Source organism: Watersipora subatra, chromosome 3 (assembly GCF_963576615.1).
Source record: "Watersipora subatra chromosome 3, tzWatSuba1.1, whole genome shotgun sequence".
Lineage (NCBI taxonomy): Eukaryota > Metazoa > Bryozoa > Gymnolaemata > Cheilostomatida > Watersiporidae > Watersipora > Watersipora subatra.
The window spans coordinates 63,572,697-63,591,717 of record NC_088710.1 but is presented as its reverse complement, the minus strand read 5'-3'; the positions used below and the strand labels follow the sequence as shown (position 1 = coordinate 63,591,717).

The 19,021-nt window shown below is 34.7% G+C and overlaps 1 protein-coding gene across 2 annotated transcripts in view; it reads left to right on the top strand.

Annotated features, from left to right (window-relative positions):
* Nucleotides 1-18,754, top strand: part of LOC137391764 (dual specificity calcium/calmodulin-dependent 3',5'-cyclic nucleotide phosphodiesterase 1B-like) — a 28,128-nt gene extending 9,374 nt beyond the window's left edge. For both annotated transcript variants that reach the window (XM_068078298.1, XM_068078297.1), the window contains 8 exons: nt 869-1,009; nt 8,544-8,644; nt 9,251-9,478; nt 13,959-14,079; nt 14,992-15,247; nt 16,574-16,660; nt 16,812-16,862; nt 18,230-18,754. In XM_068078298.1, the coding sequence (XP_067934399.1) occupies nt 869-1,009; nt 8,544-8,644; nt 9,251-9,478; nt 13,959-14,079; nt 14,992-15,247; nt 16,574-16,660; nt 16,812-16,862; nt 18,230-18,393 (1,149 nt within the window). In that variant the 3' untranslated portion in view covers nt 18,394-18,754. The remainder of the gene's footprint in view (nt 1-868; nt 1,010-8,543; nt 8,645-9,250; nt 9,479-13,958; nt 14,080-14,991; nt 15,248-16,573; nt 16,661-16,811; nt 16,863-18,229) is intronic.
* The last annotated feature ends 267 nt before the right edge of the window (nt 18,755-19,021 follow it).

Sequence of the window (19,021 nt, the reverse complement as noted above, 5' to 3'; positions counted from 1 at the left end):
TTGGTAGGTGAGGAGGGGAGACCAAACTTTAGTAGCTTTGTTTTTGTTTCATTAGCGCTGATTATAAATTCATTAAATTGTGAAATCAAGTGAAGATTGCTAGAGCCAAATTTGTGAAAAGACGATTTCCTTTTACAACTGGTTTAAACAACTTATATATTACTATGCCTTTATTTGTGTTATAAAGCTCACAATAGTTTTTTAGTTGTTATCCAGTTAACATAAATGTTTTTATTTTATCAATTTTTGGTTCTATCATTTTGCAACTAGCTAGTCTTCTTCAATTAAATTGGATGTTGCGTTAAATTATTTAGCCAAAAATATGCTCGCTTTTGACAAAAGCAAATGTTTTGTTCTGTGTCGAAATACAATTAAATAAAGAGAAGTATAGGAACAGGTTGACAGTCCAAACTCTTCAAGTACCAAATTCATTAAGTACCAGGCTAGCAAGGTGTTAAACTAACAAGGTGCTAGGCTAGCAAGATGCTAAGCTAGCAGAATGCCAAGCTTAGGTAACACATTTATGTTTGTTGGTCAGGAGAAGATAATCCCACCCTGTGGCAAAGTTTCTTCCAGCACTGTATATGATGTCATAGTTGGAAGACTCTATTTTGATTTCCATTTCTGAATCCATTTCCTCTGGCAGAATTTAAACCCAATCCCACTAATTTATACACAGCTGACTACTATAACATTACTAAGTACTTGCTCTGAGTAAACTTTGCCCACAAGACTTTTAGCTATGAAGCACTGATTTGTTTTAGAGAACTTTAGTATCTGTGGAAATATTCACGAGCTACTATGCATTAGCTACCTTTTTTTGGTTTATCATGGCGCAGCCAATTATAAAAGTTACCCACTCTTGTAGATAAATCCAGCACACATTGATAACTTTCTACTGGCTCTGCAAGCAGGTTATAATCGTTATGGAAACCCATATCATAACATGGTGCATGGTGCTGATGTGGCCCAAACCACACACTGTTTGCTGCAGTCCAGTGGTCTGAACGTAAGTAGATATTGCACACGTCTATCTATATATTTTTCAAAGTTTGTCGTCTGTTTTTTCTCATCTGTCCTTCGGTATGTTCAACTATAGCTATTAATTAATATCTTGGAATAAAGAATCCATATCACAGAAATGTTAATCTCAGACCCTCTTGTTCGCCAGTTCGATACCTTATCAATTCAGCCACAAGAGCTTAATGGATTTATTAGGCGATATATGGGAGCAAATACGCTACCACTTTCAGTCATGACGCAAAGTGATGGCATAACATCGTGAGAAGCGGCAGCTCTTATTAGTAAGCGAACTCAAATTATCCATTGGCAATGTGCCAGGCTAATAGCAAGTGGCAGGCAACTCTCAAAACCTCTCATTGTTTATAAGCTGATTTTTAAAACCCGGGCAATGCCGGGTAGCACAGCCAGTATATATAAACCTCAAAGTTTGCTGTCCGTCTGTCTGTCCTTCGGTATGTCCAGCTACAGTTATTAAGATTTGAAATTAAACTTTTGCATTCTGCTAGACTTGAACTGACGAAGATTGCAGCTGCAGGTTTGAAATACAATTATCTTATCATGAGACTACAAAAGCTCTGACAATTCATAGCTCTTTTTATATGATGTATACACACCCTTTTACCGTTTTCACACCCAATATGACGTATTAATTGAAACTCTATGGACTCCTTTAACTCTATGAAACATGATGCTTTTTGTGTTTTCATAAACTTCTATTTCCAGTTTTTTGTAAGATTCAATTGCTAAATTGCAGTCAAGGCCAATTCTTTTCACGCGGACAATTGTGTTATCTCGAGAAGGAATAGTCTCTACATTCTTTTTTCATTCGGTCAGACAAAGCTAGTACGATATCTCATTTTTACGTTTGTACCAGTATCGAGAGGTACCAGTATCGTTGTATTTAAAGTTTGGATGGATAGCTTCTGCTGGAACAGTAACCTTTTTTATGCACACACTTCTATGCACAAATTGTTGCTATTAATTCAACATAATTTATTATTCAGGATTTTTATTTTGATTCCTCAGCTCATATTAAAGGTTGACTTGTAATAAAATTCACATTGCAGTTATTTGATATGAAAAAATTCACCATGTCTTACTCTGCTGTGTTGTTGGTGCAAAATATGTGGAAAGGTGATTACAAGCTCTTAAAAGCTCAAAAATGAACAGAAAATCGCAGCCACACGAGAGCGCAGTAGTTTGGATTCCCTTTTCAAAACGGCTCAAATGTGATGTAGTTGTGAGAGATGGTTTCTGTTTACACTTTCATGCAACCTTATTCGTCGAAATATTTTCACAAATATGCTTCACGCATTCAATAAAACTATGTCTATTGTTCTTATGCGTCTGTTTTATCGTCATCGTAATGCTGTCACTTTTAGCACTGTTTTCTTATAACTTACCGTGAAAAATCGTTAAACTTTTTAACCTTAGCTCGTAGGAGTACATATCATTGTCTGATAATCATGACGAGCCTGTTGGTCACCTGTGATAATCGAAAAGTGCTGCAAAAATTATTTGCGAAGTATTGGGTCACATGATCAGATTGCGACTTGTCGATTGAATAATGCCGAAACAAAACTGTCAAGTAGCGAGCATCTATATTCGATACGGGGTCTTCGGAAAAACCCGAAGTGTTTGTCATAAACTAGTACTACGATAAGTTTTATATTGAGCTTTTTATTGGCCTTTCAATTCACGTGAGAACATACGTGACAAGACGATAACTAAATTTCGTGGTTACGTCATCGAAATAAAGAGATTCCAATCTACAGCGGCTTTTCGTTTTTAAGCTTTTAAGAGCTTGTAATCACATTTCTACATATTTGGCACTTACAACACAACAGAGTAAGACATGGTGAATCTTTTGATACCAAATAACTGTAATGCAAATTTTGTTGCAAGTCAACCTTTAATTGTATCATTACCAAATCATTTTTTATTGAAAGCGTAGCAAAACAGACTTAATTTAGCTATTACTTGCCAATTATTTTACATTTGCATTTAAACACTTTTATAGTGGCTTTGTTTTTTTTAAATTTATTTCACCTGCACAAAACATGATATGAAGTTTGAAAGTTAGAATGGTAACTGTTGTTATATGTTAAATGCAAAGAAATTTTCTGTGCAAGACTTTTATCACCCGGGCAATGCCGGGTATTCACCTAGTGTATATATATATATATATATATATACATATACATGTATATACAATATATATATACAATATATACATTATACAGTCAAACATGGATAACTCGAACTTCACGGGACCGAGTGAAAGTGTTCGAGTTATCAGAGCGTTCAAGTTATTAGAGCACTGTCACAAGTCCATGTATTTATTTATTTATTTATTTTTTAGTAGATACATGTACATATACAAACTATAATATAAATCAAAAGCACAAATGGCTTGTTTCGAATTAAATGCTTCTAATGTAAAGTTTAAAACTTTTTTATCAAAAAGTATAGGAGATTTTTCTATCATTTGAGATTGTTTTGTTGTTTGAGATGATGTTATTGCCAGGACGTTTTTTAGATTAAAATTGGCAAAACTTGATCGTTGTTGAAATGCTCAGAAGAAAAGACATCTTTTTCTTTTGAGCGTTTTAATCGAGATCAATTTTGCCAATTTTTCTTGTAGTTTATGCGAAGGTCACCTCACTTTTCCATGCTTCCAAAAGACGATCGCTAAGCGGATGTTTGGTAAAAATCAAATTTCACCAAACCTTTAGAAAAGTCGTTGACAAAAATATTTTGCCGACGGTGGTAATAACGAGGCCTATAATTTACGAAAAGTTGAGGTTTATCTCTATGACTTGGAATAAAGTGATTTTCTAAAGCGATAACAACCGTCTCGGTAGCCGTTGGGCAAAAAACTGTTTGAGTTAACAGAGTTGAGGTCGAGTTATCTAAAGCAATTTATCATTACGTGGGAGCGGACCAAAGAAACCGTTCGAGTTAACCATGTGTTCGAGCTATCCGTGGGCGAGTTATCCATGTTTGACTGTATATACAAAATATACAATATATATATATACAATATATGTACAATATATACAATATATACAATATATATACAGTGAAACATGGATAACTCGTCCACGGATAGCTCGAACACATGGTTAATTCGAACGGTTTCTTTGGTCCGTTCCCACGTAATGATAAATTGCTATAGATAACTCGAACTCAACACTGTTAACTCGAACTGTTTTTTTTCCAACAGCTACCGAAATGGTTGTTATCGCTTTAGAAAATCACTTTATTCCAAGCCATAGAGGTAAACCTCAACTTTTCGTAATTCATAAGCGTCGTTATTACCACCATCGGCAAAATATTTTTGTCAACGACTTTTCTAAAGGTTTGGTGAAATGTGATTTATACTAAACAACTGCTTATATTAGCGATATTATATTAGCGATCGCCCTTCGGAAGCAAGGTAAAGTGAGGTAATCTTTGCATAAACTTCAAGAAAAATCGGCAAAATTGATCGTGGGTAAAATGCTCAAAAGAAAAAGATGTCTTTTCTTTTGAGCATTTCAACAACTATCAAGTTTTGCCAATGTCAATCTAAAAAACGTTCTGGCAATAACATCACCTCAAACAACAAGCCAATCTCAAGTGATAAAAAAATCTCTATACTTTTTGATAAAAACGTTTTAAACTTTACATTAGAAGCATTTAATTTGAAACAAGCCATTTGTGCTTTTGATTTATATTATAGTTTGTATATGTACATGTATCTACTAATAAATAAGTAAATACATGGACTTGTATGGCGCCTTACAGTGCCTCGCGTTGCGCGTTCACAACTCGAGTTGTACAACTCGAGTTGCCGTGTTGTACAACTCGGCCTGGGTTTTTGATGAACTCGAGTTGTGTTACGCAAAACTAACACGGGTTCGTAAAGAAAGCAAAGTGAGTAATTGGGGTGTCTCATTTACAGAACATTTACAGAAATTTAATATTAATAATTTAAATATATATATATACATTTAAATTATTTATATTGGCGATATTTGCGCATATTTATTTCTATAAATATAAAGAGACAAAAACAACTGTAGAATGTAAAAAGCAAACTAAAAAACAATCTATATGAGAGCCGGGCAGCGAAATCTTTTTTCCCAAACAGGTTTACATACGGCAGTAAAATTTTGGCTCATGATTGGCTTTAGTAATTGAGTTTTAGTAATCAAAACCTACATCATTACATTAAAAGTCAATAGTTATCATTAGAGAGGAACACAAAATTCCAAAATTTTACTCAAAATGGCTTAAATTAATGAGTTTTAAGTGAGTGCCTTTTACGTTTTAACAGCACTTTTTGAATGATAACATCAGTTTTATTACGTTATTTAGAATTTTGTGTTCCTTTCTAATTATAACTATTGATTTCTAATGTAATGATGTAGGTTTTGATTACTAAAACTCAATTACTAAAGCCAATCATGAGCCAAAATGTTACTGCCGTATGTAAACCTGTTTGGGAAAAAAATTCGCAGCCAGCCGGGCAACTTCTTTTTCAAATGAAAAAAGAGTCATCTCTCTAGAATCTGACAAGAAACTGAATGAACACCGAAAATGAACATAGAAATTATTTCAACAGCGTTTAATGATGCACACAAAAAATTCCATATAGCTAGAGAAAATTAAAGGATGAGATGTTTTCAAGCTGAGTTGTTATGGCTGCGAATTTTTTTTCCCAAACAGGTTTACATACGGCAGTAAAATTTTGGCTCATGATTGGCTTTAGTAATTGAGTTTTAGTAATCAAAACCTACATCATTACATTAGAAATCAATAGTTATAATTAGAAAGGAACACAAAATTCTAAATAACGTAGTAAAACTGATGTTATCATTCAAAAAGTGCTGTTAAAACGTAAGAGGCGCTCACATAAAACTCATTAATTTAAGCCATTTTGAATAAAATTTTGGAATTTTGTGTTCCTCTCTAATTATAACTATTGACTTTTAATGTAATGATGTAGGTTTTGATTACTAAAACTCAATTACTAAAGCCAATCATGAGCTAAAATTTTACTGCCGTATGTAAACCGGTTTGGGAAAAAAATTTTCGCTGCCCGGCTCTCATATAGATTGTTTTTTAGTTTGCTTTTTACATTCTACAGTTGTTTTTGTCTCTTCATATTTATAAAAATAAATATGCGCAAATCTCGCCAATATATATAATTTAAATATGTATATATATTTAAATTATTATTATTAAATTTCTGTAAATGAAACACCCCAATTACTCACTTTGCTTGTTTTACAAACCCGTGTTAGTTTTGCGTAACACAACTCGAGTTCATCAAAAACCCAAGCCGAGTTGTACAACACGGCAACTCGAGTTGTACAACTCGAGTTGCAAACTCGGCACACTATAATTCGCCATTTAGTTCTAGTTTTACAGTACATACATACATAGTTTAATTTCTATTAGCTAACGGGTGCCTATTGATGTACCATTGTTAATATAACCAGATCTACGGTTACCCTACCATAATACCAATAAATTGCACCTTACTTTTGAAAAGTCGCGTTGCGTGTTCACAACTCGAGTTGTGCAACTCGAGGTGTACAACTCGAGTTGTGAACGCGCAACGCGAGGCACTGTAAGGCGCCATAGACCTGTGATAGTGCTATGATAACTTGAACGCTCTGATAATTCGAACACTTTCGCTCGGTCCCGTGAAGTTCGAGTTATCCATGTTTGACTGTATATATATATATACAATATATACAATATATGTATATATACAATATATATATACAATATATATATATATACATTATATATATACAATATATATATTGTATGTATTGTATATATGCAATATATACAATATATGTATATATACAATATATATACATTATATATTTACAATATATATCTACAATATATATATTGTAGTGGATAAAATTTTAGAAACAACCTACCAAATTTTTATGAGGTTGTGAGAAGGTATTAAGCTCAATCTTCTGAGATGGTGAGCATCTAAAGCAGCAAAAAATATGAAATGCTGTTGAATCAAAAGTAAGCTTGAGGTTTAATAGTTTGTTATGTTGCGTGGTCTATAAAGTTGGTAGAGGGTGTGGTCTATAAAGTTGGTAGAGGGTGTGGTCTATAAAGTTGGTAGAGGGTGTGGTCTATAAAGTTGGTAGAGGGTGTGGTCTATAATGTTGGTAGAGGGTGTGATCTATAAAGTTGGTAGAGGGTGTGGTCTATAAAGTTGGTAAAGGGTGTGGTCTATAAAGTTGGTAGAGGGTGCGGTCTATAAAGTTGGTAGAGGGTGTGGTCTATAAAATTTGTGGAGGGTGTGTTCTATAAAGCTGAAAGCTGTATGTTCAAACCAGTGTCGTATAGTTTCACAGAGTCCCGTGACCAAAAGCCGGAAACAAAAACGTCCGATTCCAAACAAACCCGATCGACATACTGATCTCTAATGGAATATTCTTACCTCGCTCTCAACATCTCACTATTTTGCATTTACTTTATTTTATTACAAAAAATCATTGGTCGTTTCTTGTAGAAAATTTTGTCCTTTTTCAAATGGTGTATAATACAATAATCAATTTCAAAGGGACTGCCAATGGGAGTAATTTTTGTTGGTTAGTGTTGCGGCATCTCCATTATAACTTATATAAAACAATAGTGGGCGCGGCTTGTTTGCTTGGAGCCGTGCGAGCTTCGATTTGCGCATCCGTTAGCAGCAAAGCTCTGTGAAGTTATACAGCTCTGTACTGTCAGAGTCATATAGTTTCACAGAGTCCCGTGACCAAAAGCCGGAAACAAAAACGTCCGATTTCAAACAAACCCGATCGACATACTGATCTATAATGGAATATTCATACCTCGCTCTCAATACCGCTCTTTTTTGCATTTACTTTACGTTTTTACAAAAACGTTATTAGCACCTTTTTGTAGGAAATTTTGTTTTCTCTCAAATGGTTCATGATACAACAATCAATTTCAAAGTGGCTACTAATGGGAGTAATTTTTGTTGATTAATGTTGCGACCTCTCCATTATAACTTATATAAAAATAGTAGGCGTGGCCTGTTTGTTTGGAATCGAGCGAGATCCCGTATACGCTTCTGTTAGTCGCGGGACTCTGTGAAACTATACGGCTCTGGTTCAAACCATATATGATGCAATCATTGTTCCCGAACTTTTAACTGTGACTTTGAACAAACAGTAGTAGAGTATTGGTTTTAAATGGCTTGTAACTTGGCTCCTCGCTATCAGAAATTAACAAGAATGCTGCCAAGAAAGGTTCCTAATAAACAGAGTTGATTTTGAATGACAGTGACTAAGATCCTTGTTGTATCAAGCTACCAGCAGACACTGAGTGGAATATGATGAACCAATCGAAGTGGCTAAGATGATCACCTACAGACTTTCTGTAGTAGTAGTATTCCGCAGCAGTGGAAGAATAACTCCTACATATAGAGATGGAAGGGTGGCTAGGAATGGCTGCTACAAATTTTATAGAAGCCTCATTTTGTTTTGCAGAAAACACTCACAGATATAGAAACATTTGCAACTATCATAGCTGCTCTCATACACGACTATGAACACACAGGAACCACCAACAATTTCCACATCATGACCAGGTTAGTTGTAATCATTGCTTCAAAAACTGCTTCATAAACCGAATAACAACTGGTGAAGTTGGTGTACAGCTATGTAGGTGAGGCAGGTCTGCTGCCAAAGGAGACAGTATGCCGCTGCGTGATAAAAGGTTTGTGGCTGTGTAAGGCAGGTTTGTAGTCTGTTTGACAGCAAACTTGTTTGTGAAGCAATTTGTGTTTGTGTTGATTGACGAGACCAGATACTGCTGTGTAAGAAATGGGTTGCTGGTGGATGAGGCAGATTTGGTGCCTTGGTAAGTCTGCTGATGTGTGAGACAAGATACTTCTGCAAGAAGCAAATAAGTTGCATGGTGGAGCAGCTGTTGCTTTCTGCCAAGGGAGACAACTGCTGCATGAGGGAAAGCTTGCTGCTGGATGCGAAGGGTTATCTACTCTTAAGAGAAATTGCTTCTGACGTCGCTCAAACCTTTAAGAGTCATGTTCATCAACCAAGTTACTATAAGCTTACAAATTAAGCTTATAAGTTACTGTAAAGCCAGCCATTGGTAACTGGGAAACCGTTAGAGCAAAGTATCAACTTTTTGTCAAATGTTTTTGTTGAATAACAAGTTTTTGGATGGGTTGCAGCACGCCCTTGGCCATGCTCTACAATGACAAAGCTGTCCTCGAGAACCACCATTTATCAGCAGCATTTGAGCTCATGAGGCAGGAAGACAAGAACATTCTGATTGGTCTTAAAACTGAAGAGTTCCGTGAGTTCCGTGGACTCGTCATAGACATGGTTCTTGCAACAGACATGTCAGGCCATTTTCAGCAGCTTAAAAACATGAAGTCTATGCTAGGATGTGTTGAAAAGTAAGTAATATATTCTTTAAACTGTTCAAGATGTATTGCAAATCTATTAGAGGAAACATATTACCTCTTTGTGTGAAGTTCTATTAGAAGTAGGATGCTGAGAATATCTATTGCAAATGGAGAAAAGACTTCAATTTTCAAGTCACTAAGTAACATCAAAATTCTGTGATTGTCTTTGCCCGATTCCTGTAATAGCTTAACACAGAATGTGTACACATTTGCATAGTGCACTTCATGGTAGTTCTGTGTATGAAAAGTACAGTAGACGCTCCTATAACGTATACCTCCTATATCGTAAATTCCAGATAACGTAAAGAATTTGTGTGAAGTTTTTGCTTCCGACTACGGAAAAATTCCATATAACGTAAAGTGTCAAGTCAGGCGAGTTTCCAAATTTGATTTGAATGTTACTCAATCTCACCTCACTTGCAAGAGAAAAATGACATGCGTCTTAAGTTATATCTATTATATGTACTATATTCGCGACATTGTAGTTCGTCGTGATAGACCGGCAGATGTGTTGACAAAGCAGAGAACAGTTGCTGCGCAATTGTTTCTAAATACAAAGGCGATGGATTGGTGCAGGTGTTACAGCGTTGGTCTACCAATCTGAATGTGACAAGTTAGGGTAGCATCGAAAGTTCTCTTTTGTCCTAACCTTGACCCCTGGGTGCAGATAGACGATGAACAGGTCTTTTTTACAGGTCCGCTTTTTTATAATAAAAATATTTTGTTGTTTAGTTTTATTGTAGACGTATAGAATATTTGTTATTAGTTTTACTTTGTAGAATAGACTTTGCTGTTTAGAAAAAGCGAGCAAATTGCTGTAAATGCACGTTGGAGGTGTGCGCTCCTCATCAACTTATTGTAAAAATTACCGCAATCATGGTCTATAAAACTTGTTAGATTGATCATAAAAAGGAGAAAAGTTGTCGATGCAAACCAATAATGCTGCAGCTACGGTATAGTCCACAAATTAGAAGAGTCAAATCGAGCATTTCCTTTTTGCATGGCCAAAGGAGTGTGGTTGAAAAAATCTTGGAACGAATTAAGTAATTTACATATATTTTACTGTTCCTATAACGTAAATTCCCCATAGCATAAACGTTCCTCGAATGGATTATTTACGTTGTAGGAGCGCCTACTGTATAGTACTTGTATCTATTCATGTTATATCTAGTTCTGTGCATGACAAGTGCATGCTTATGTGTCACATAATTCTGTTGTTAAGATACATGTATATATACAAGCCACACACAGCTCTGCAGGTGACATGTATCAGGCTACATTGCCTCACATGCATGTAGTTCTGCATGCAGTAAGTGCAGTCCAAAGACATGAGTGCATTTACATGAACAGATACAGCACTTTACAATTTAGCAAGCTATCGGCTGACAGTGCTTGTTGAAGCAATCTATTCTGTAGCCTATAAATTAACTAGGAGTTCAAAAGATGTAAGCAGCCAGATATAACGGTCAAAAATATCTTTATTTTTTGTCCAAACAGCTACGACTTTTTAGCAAATAGAGCAATTTTCAACTTGCTGCTCAGAGATTTGGAAAGATAAATTTAAAATTATTTTACGGGCGAAGCAACTCTAACGTTGCCTAGATTTTGTACTCTCTTTTGGGCGGATCGACAATAATGCTGTCGGCCTTAGCACTTTTGCTAAACCGGTTTTCATATACGTCAAAGTAACATACCGATTTAAACGAGGAATTACTTTGATTATAAAATATTAGCACGGTACTGTTATTAATCATCTCAACAGTGTCGCTTTCAAAGTTTGAAAGCTTAGTTTAAAGTTTTAGAAAACAGACAACATTTTTAATTTTTAAAGACGTTATTTAAGTTTTGATGTTAAAATACGCCATAACAATGGCTGCTATTACATCGTACATTATGTACATAAACATTGAAATAAAGGTGGTGTTCAAATAAAGGTTTTAAAGTAGATAGATTTAAAGTGAATGCCAGAAATAAGTTTGCTGATTATGCCCTTTTAGATAAAAATCCATGTTCATGAGATTCAATTTAAAAATTGGACCTGCTTATCACGTTTGAGTTTTTGAAGAATAATAGAAAAATGTATAATGCTCCTGTAACTCACAATATATATACATACAACTATATATACATATACATACAACTATATATACATATACATACAACTATATATACATATACATACAACTATATATACATATACATACAACTATATATACATATACATACAACTATATATACATATACATACAACTATATATACATATACATACAACTATATATACATATACATACAACTATATATACATATACATACAACTATATATACATATACATACAACTATATATACATATACATACAACTATATATACATACAACTATATATACATACAACTATATATACATACAACTATATATACATTTCTTAAAGTTTGTGTGTGTGTATGTGCATGTGTATGTCCAGCTACAGTATAGTTATTATAATTTGTGATTAAAAGCTCACTGCTTTTAATCACAAATGCACAAATCTTTAATTGTCTATGCACGAATTGTTATTATTAATTCAACATATTCAGGGTTTTTATTCGGTTTTCTCAGACTTTATTAATTAGATCATTACCAAATCATCTTTTATTGTAATTGTAGCAAAATAGACTTAATTTAGCTATTACTTGCTAATTATTTCACATTTACATTTAAACACTTTTATAGTTGTTTTATTTTGTTTTTTAATTTATTGGTAACCTGCACAAAACATTTTCCTGATAATATGAAATTTAAAAGTTTGTGTTTTCATGAACTTCTATTTCCAGTTTTTTGTAAGGTTCAATTGCTAAATTGCGGTCAAGGCCAATTATTTTCACGCAGACAATTGTATTATCTCGAAAAGGAATAGTCTTTACATTCTCTTTTCGTTCGGTCAGACAAAGCTAGTACGATATCTCATTTTTACATTTGTACCAGTGTCGAGAGGTACCAGTATCGTTGTATTCAAAGTTTTGATGGATAGCTTCTGCCGGAACATTAACCTTTTTTATACCCATACACTTCTATGCACAAATTGTTGCTATTAATTCAACATATTCAGGATTTTTATTTTGATTCCTCAGCTCATATTAATTGTATCATTGCTAAATCATCTTTTATTGAAAGCGTAGCAAAACAGACTTAATTTAGCTATTACTTGCTAATTATTTTAAATTTATATTGAAACCCTATTATAGTAGCTTTATTTTTTTCAATTTATTTCACCTGCATAAAACATGATATGAAGTTTGAAAGTTACAGTTGTTTGACAAAGTTTGAAAATCTTTACAGTTGTCTTTATTTTTTCTCTTAATTTATTTAAACTGCACAAAACACTTCTCATGATATGTAGTTTGAAAAATAGAATGGTAACTGTGGTTATACTTTAAATAAAAATATTTTTTCTGTGCAAAGACTTTTATTACCCGGACAACGCTGGGCATTCACCTAGTATACATATATACATATATTAGTACATATGTATATAGAAGCTAGTCAACTTACCCATGCATAGCAGCTTTCTACTTTACCAAAGTAGTTTGCTTATTTTAATTTCTTCGAGCATTGATGTAAAAAGTTTACAATTCAAAATTATTTAGTGCAAATTTTAAAACATAAATTCACTGATATTACAACATTTTGAACTTGCTAATACTTTTTATCAAAATATTTGATTAAGAGTTTGTCATTTGCTGTACTTTTAAATGTTAATTAACCTTAACATTAATTTAACATAAAACTATTTGTATTTATGCGTATTAAAGTATAACTTCATTATATTTGGCTATGTCTGTATTTACAGAATGTATATGCAAGGAATTAAAGTAAAAAATAACATCTGTTATGGCACAACACCAATATTCCATGTTTACTGGGTTTATCTTCCTTGAATTCAGATATTCAAGGGAGATAAACCCAATATATTTATATTATAAAAATCTATATTAGATTTTCTAATATAGAACATCATCAATAGTTGAAAATAAAATATGCTTGTTCAGTACATTACGTTATGTAGTTTCAGAATATATAATTATGCCTATAGGTAGTAAATCTATAAAACTGTAGAAGTGCATAAACAAACAGACAAGAATTAAGACTTTATTATATACGACTATCTGAAAATAAATAACTCTAAAACTTTTATAATAAGCTTGACTCAAATGAAATAATTTTTATATTTTCAAGTATTAAAGATTACAAATGTTGCATTGTGGGGAGGAACAATATCCCTAGTAGTGATATTAAGTAGTTCTGACGATTACATTACGCTCTGTGGAATCTTAATTAGCATTGCAAAACTGCTAAGTCACCTGTCACATCATGCCAACTCATCTGCCAGATTGCTTACCATCTATTTAAACACGTTCTACATCAATAAGGAATAAACGCTATAGTACGCTGTCACATATTAACCTAGTGTCATTATATTCTACTCTTGGACAGCATTGAGAAATCCAAAGTGCTCAGCTTGATTCTGCATACGGCTGACATTGGACATCCATCTAAACCTTGGGCTGTCCACAAGAGATGGACAGATAATTTGATTGAAGAATTTTTCAAGCAGGTATTTATCAACTTTGTTATTATGATGCAATTCTCCACATCGAAAGTAGTAATTGGACTAAAGATGTTTGTAGAATAGTTGATATTTTTTATAGTTGATTTTTTTGAAGATTGTAACCATTTTGAGCATGTTTAAAAATCTTACAATATTATAAATTATTATATTTGACAAGTTATAATTGTGTCAAAAAAACAAATAATATGTAACATAAAAATGATTGTTTTGTTCTCCCCGTTTTTCATAACCGAAAATAAGATGTTCGTAAGGAGAGAATTTACATGAGTGTAATTTTTTGATGCATCCCAAGCTTAAAGGTAAGTCAATGTTTGCTGGAATTTTGTTGGTTCCGTGTATTGTCTATATGAGTAAAAAAGTGGCACATTTCAGGAATGTGTGTTTGAGATTAATTTTCTAAAATAATTGTAAAATAGCTCAACTGACCAGTATATATTTGAACTACTTAATAAAACACTGCGGACCAGTTTCTGCCCAACAGCTTCTGTGTACCGATTTTTGAGTACCCATCACTGGTCATCAGCATTTACATAACCAACCTCCAGAAGCAGCCTCCCTTGTACCAACCTCTGTACCGACCTCTGTATCCAACTGTATAAAAGGAAGGAAGATTGGAGAGACCTTGTGTATTGATCTGTGCTGCAGCACAGACGGCTGTCGATTATATTCTGCCAGAGCACTGATCAAGGGAGACCATGTTTTTTATGAGCATAACCTTGTAGTTTACTCAACAAACACTCTTGGTTAGCTTTTTATGTTGTCTGACGCATTGTCAAATACCTTTTGGATTTATTGATGATTACGCAAAAGCATTCAGCGATTTTGCTTTTGTAGCAGTTTGTGTGCATTATTTCGTTTGTTAATGAAATATATGGAGCTATATATTACTTGTTTTAGGGTGACAGAGAAAAAGACCTAGGACTTGTCTGCTCTCCTCTATGTGATAGACAAACGACACTTGTTGAGAAATCTCAGATTGGTTTTATAGACTTTATAGTGGAGCCGAGTTTCAACGTGCTAGGTGATATGATGGAAAAAATAGTGAGTGTCTTTCACATGAAAGAAACATCGGAGAGTGGCAACCACCCTGTTACCATTCTAGAAGATGTTGACCAGGAGTCTAGTGATTCCAGCACCGACGTTTCAACACCACGTAAGGTGGCATTTAATTATGATTTGTTAAATGACTGATGCGTGTCAACATCTTTAACGTAAACAAATGTGTTTCATAAGACAACCTTATGTGGCTTGGCGTCACTTTATAACTGCCAGAAGTCAAAGATACCACCTAGTTTACGTACATATAAAACACCCAGCTAATATAAAAGAGACCATTCAGGGCACGCACAGATACCACCTGGATCATGTACAAAGAGACCATCTAGTTCATGTAAAAACGGATCATTTAGTTAATGTACAAAGAGACCACCCAGTTAATGTACAAAAAGACTACCTAGCTAATTTACAAATAGACCACTAAAAACTGGTTCGCACTATATCACCGTAACTCGGCGTTGATGCCGCAATACTCTGGGGATCGTCGATGATAATGATGTTCACACTATTACAAACCCACCCCGTTTGCATCAGGAAATACTCCTAAAAAAATGTTCCCATTTCTCTTTTTAAACTTTCGCAAAGGAACCTCTTTGTTTTCGTGTGCTGGAATTAAATACTAGTCCCACAGCAACTATCATAAACGAATATGAATAAATCACGCTATCCGTGAATTACTATTGCCGAAATGGTTCACATTTGGAAGGCAGTCGTCGAAGCTCGGCGAAATATCGGGAAAGTTTGACAGCTGCTAACCTTCCCGACATCTTCGCGTTGCTTCGTCGATGCCATCAGTTCACGGTTCACATAATCCACGATGAAAATGCTGACAAATGGCGATATAGTGTGAACCAGCCTTTAAGGAATGTTTAAATTTATCATTCAGCTATTGTGATCACCCAGGCTAGTTCATGTACGTGTACAAAGAAATGATGCATGCGGTCACACACTTTCATCACTTTACCAGAATATGCTGTGAATACTACCGTAAATGACTAGATGCATTTGTGGTTGAGTCACTTGAAAATCTTTGTTTAGGCTTTAGGGAAAGCTGTAGGTGTTTCCATGAACATGAAAACACTTGGTTTATCTGATACTGTAGAAGTAAGTGTGTGTGTTTTGTCTCAGTAAGAGAAATAAAATGTTTGTATATATGCTCATAAACACTGATGCTGACTGAAAAAACATAAATAAAATAAAAATGTAGTTGGTCCACGAGTCTGTTAGTGTAGTTGGTCTACCAGGATTACCAAACACTACAGTATATCTCTTAAATGTATTAATACAGACTTTACATGCAGCTTAGGACTAGTACCAACCCTTCTGCCATCGTGCAAGTACATGTATATGTATGTGGTTGTTTGTAAAGTGCTAAGCTTCAAACTAGGTGAAACAATGAGAGTCTGATCTTGTTTATTTGCAGCAATAAAGGAACTTGATTTAGTAAGCCAATGGAAAAAGCATTTGAACGAGAATAGACTGAAGTGGAAGGAGCTAGCAGGCATTGAAGGTATAAACATTGGACTGTTGCATCTGTGGTACTCTCCCGCTTTCTCTGTTACTTGCATGATCTCTTTAGATGTTCTTCTAATGTTTGCTCTTCGTGTACTTGTCCTTCCCGGTTCAGTTTTTTTGGGATCGCTGATTTCCTGTATTTATAGATGAAACAGAAAAAGAGGTAGAAAAAGATGCTGAAAACCCAAAGTCAAAAGGTTGGTGCTAGACAAGTTGTTAACCTCCGGCAATAAAGCTTTTCTACACTGATAATTGTTGTATCCACAGACGTGTCACAGTAATTACTTCTACAGGTGGCACCGATGTGAAGATCAATTATATTCTGCATGTATGTTTTGTTATGAATATAACTCTTACGATTCATCAGCTGCTTTTACTTGTTCAATGTTTTGGTTCTCTAGCCTGAGGACCATGAACTGTAAGTATAATATGGGTGGGATGAAAGAGCAGACTACTGTACCAGTCGTGCATTTTAGAATCAGAAAGCAGCTTTAGTTGTAGATGCTCATCCTAATAGCCGATGTGGAAGCTTTTTCCATAACAAGTTGTTGTCGATATGCTGAGACAAGGCATGATCCATGTGTGTGTGTGTGTTGAGTTTAACCTTTTTTTAAAGAGAAACTCGCTTAGTGTCAGCGTATGTTGGCAACTCTACTCTAAGTATATAATCGCAACAATACCGATTAATAAGATAATATTAATAAGATGAATAATTGAATGAGACAAACGGTGTTGACTAACAACTGTCATGGAGTAGTCTTCCAATTCCTTCCCTTCTCGCTTTTTCTTAGATGCTGCCTTTGAGCAAGATACATATTAGTGTGAAATATGTCTGTTGTGCTTTAGCAGTTTACTAAGTGTAAACATTTCTTACAAACTAACATTTCCATCACTTACTGACTAAGACAAAACGCCTGGTGCATATCTGATTTTGAACAAATTGTTTTCTATGTATTAAGTTTGATGAACTAAAGGTTTTTAATGAGCGACGATCCAAAATTTGATTAATTTTCTAAAAGATTGATTTGGCTCCAGTGGTAACTCACGATATTTGCTAGTTTATTTACAGTCAAAGTCATGCTGTCTTTCTACGACTTTGTGATCATCAAAGTAATAATTGTATCAGCTATGGCCGCTTTCTGGCACAATCGGGTTGATCTTCCAAGGCCGACTTATTTCCTTGAGCATTATTTTCTTTACTCAAATCATATCGATTTATTCTTTGCTAACCTTTACTGACACAGTGCTGGTCTATGGCTATGTTTTCATTGATTTTCCAATTTCGACCAAAACAGGCAACGATTCAATATATGAATTTCAGTTTGGTAAAATCAAACAAATGTTGGCCTCCATAAGCGCACCATGGAATTTTGCCGAGACACAACACACTCAGCAAACCATGCTTTCAATTAATACTTTGACACTTACCTCTATCTGAACCAATCAGTCATGTGATCACTGATGAATCACCTGTTAGCTAAAGGTAAATACATTTGAGATCGAACATACAAATTTTTTTTTGCGAGTAAAGAAGGCATTTACGCCATACATTACTCTATTTCAGTGATTACACGGTCAACATCAACAACCGGCCTCCGGTATGAGGAGCCCAGACCTATGAATATCACAGTCGCGAACAGAGTTCTCTGTAAACAAACCTCAACCACAGGAATTGGTTTAATGGACTCACCACTTCTCTTCACCAGGGAGCGTTCGTCTCAAATCTGATTATTAGTCTCCCAACCTTTTGCTGGGTTTCCTGCTTCACGAATACAAGTTCTCGGGTGTTTTTACCCGAGCCTATCTACTATACTTTATACATAGCAGCTGAAGGTCTACAGCCACTGCTACAAATGTTTAATAGGTAGTGTACACTTGTGATCGATTAGCTGGTATACACAGGGTAACTGATCACATGACGATATCTCCAAATTTCAGCATTATACAGCAGCCGAATTATATAACCACATACAGTCGTTTGTACATCAGTTAATATATTTCTGTATAACAATTATTGCGTGTTGTACATAGGATATGTGATATTTTTTGTATAAATAATTATTTTTATTAATAAAGCGTATGACAATCACTTTGCTTTGTTGGTGCTAGATGAGAGAGTTATATAGCAGGTGCTTGTATACAGCTCATCTGGTGGGGCGGTGTACACAATAGGTAAACCAAAGATTGGCGTGAATCCGTATTGTTGTGCCACAGCCTCTTGCAAGGCCAGACTGAGCGACAGCTTTCTTACCTGGTACAGAACAACGGTTGTAATTGAGCAAAGTGTTTGACTTGTTGATAAGATAACTGTATGTATTGAGTGTAAACATGCCTTTCTATGTAAGATATATATATA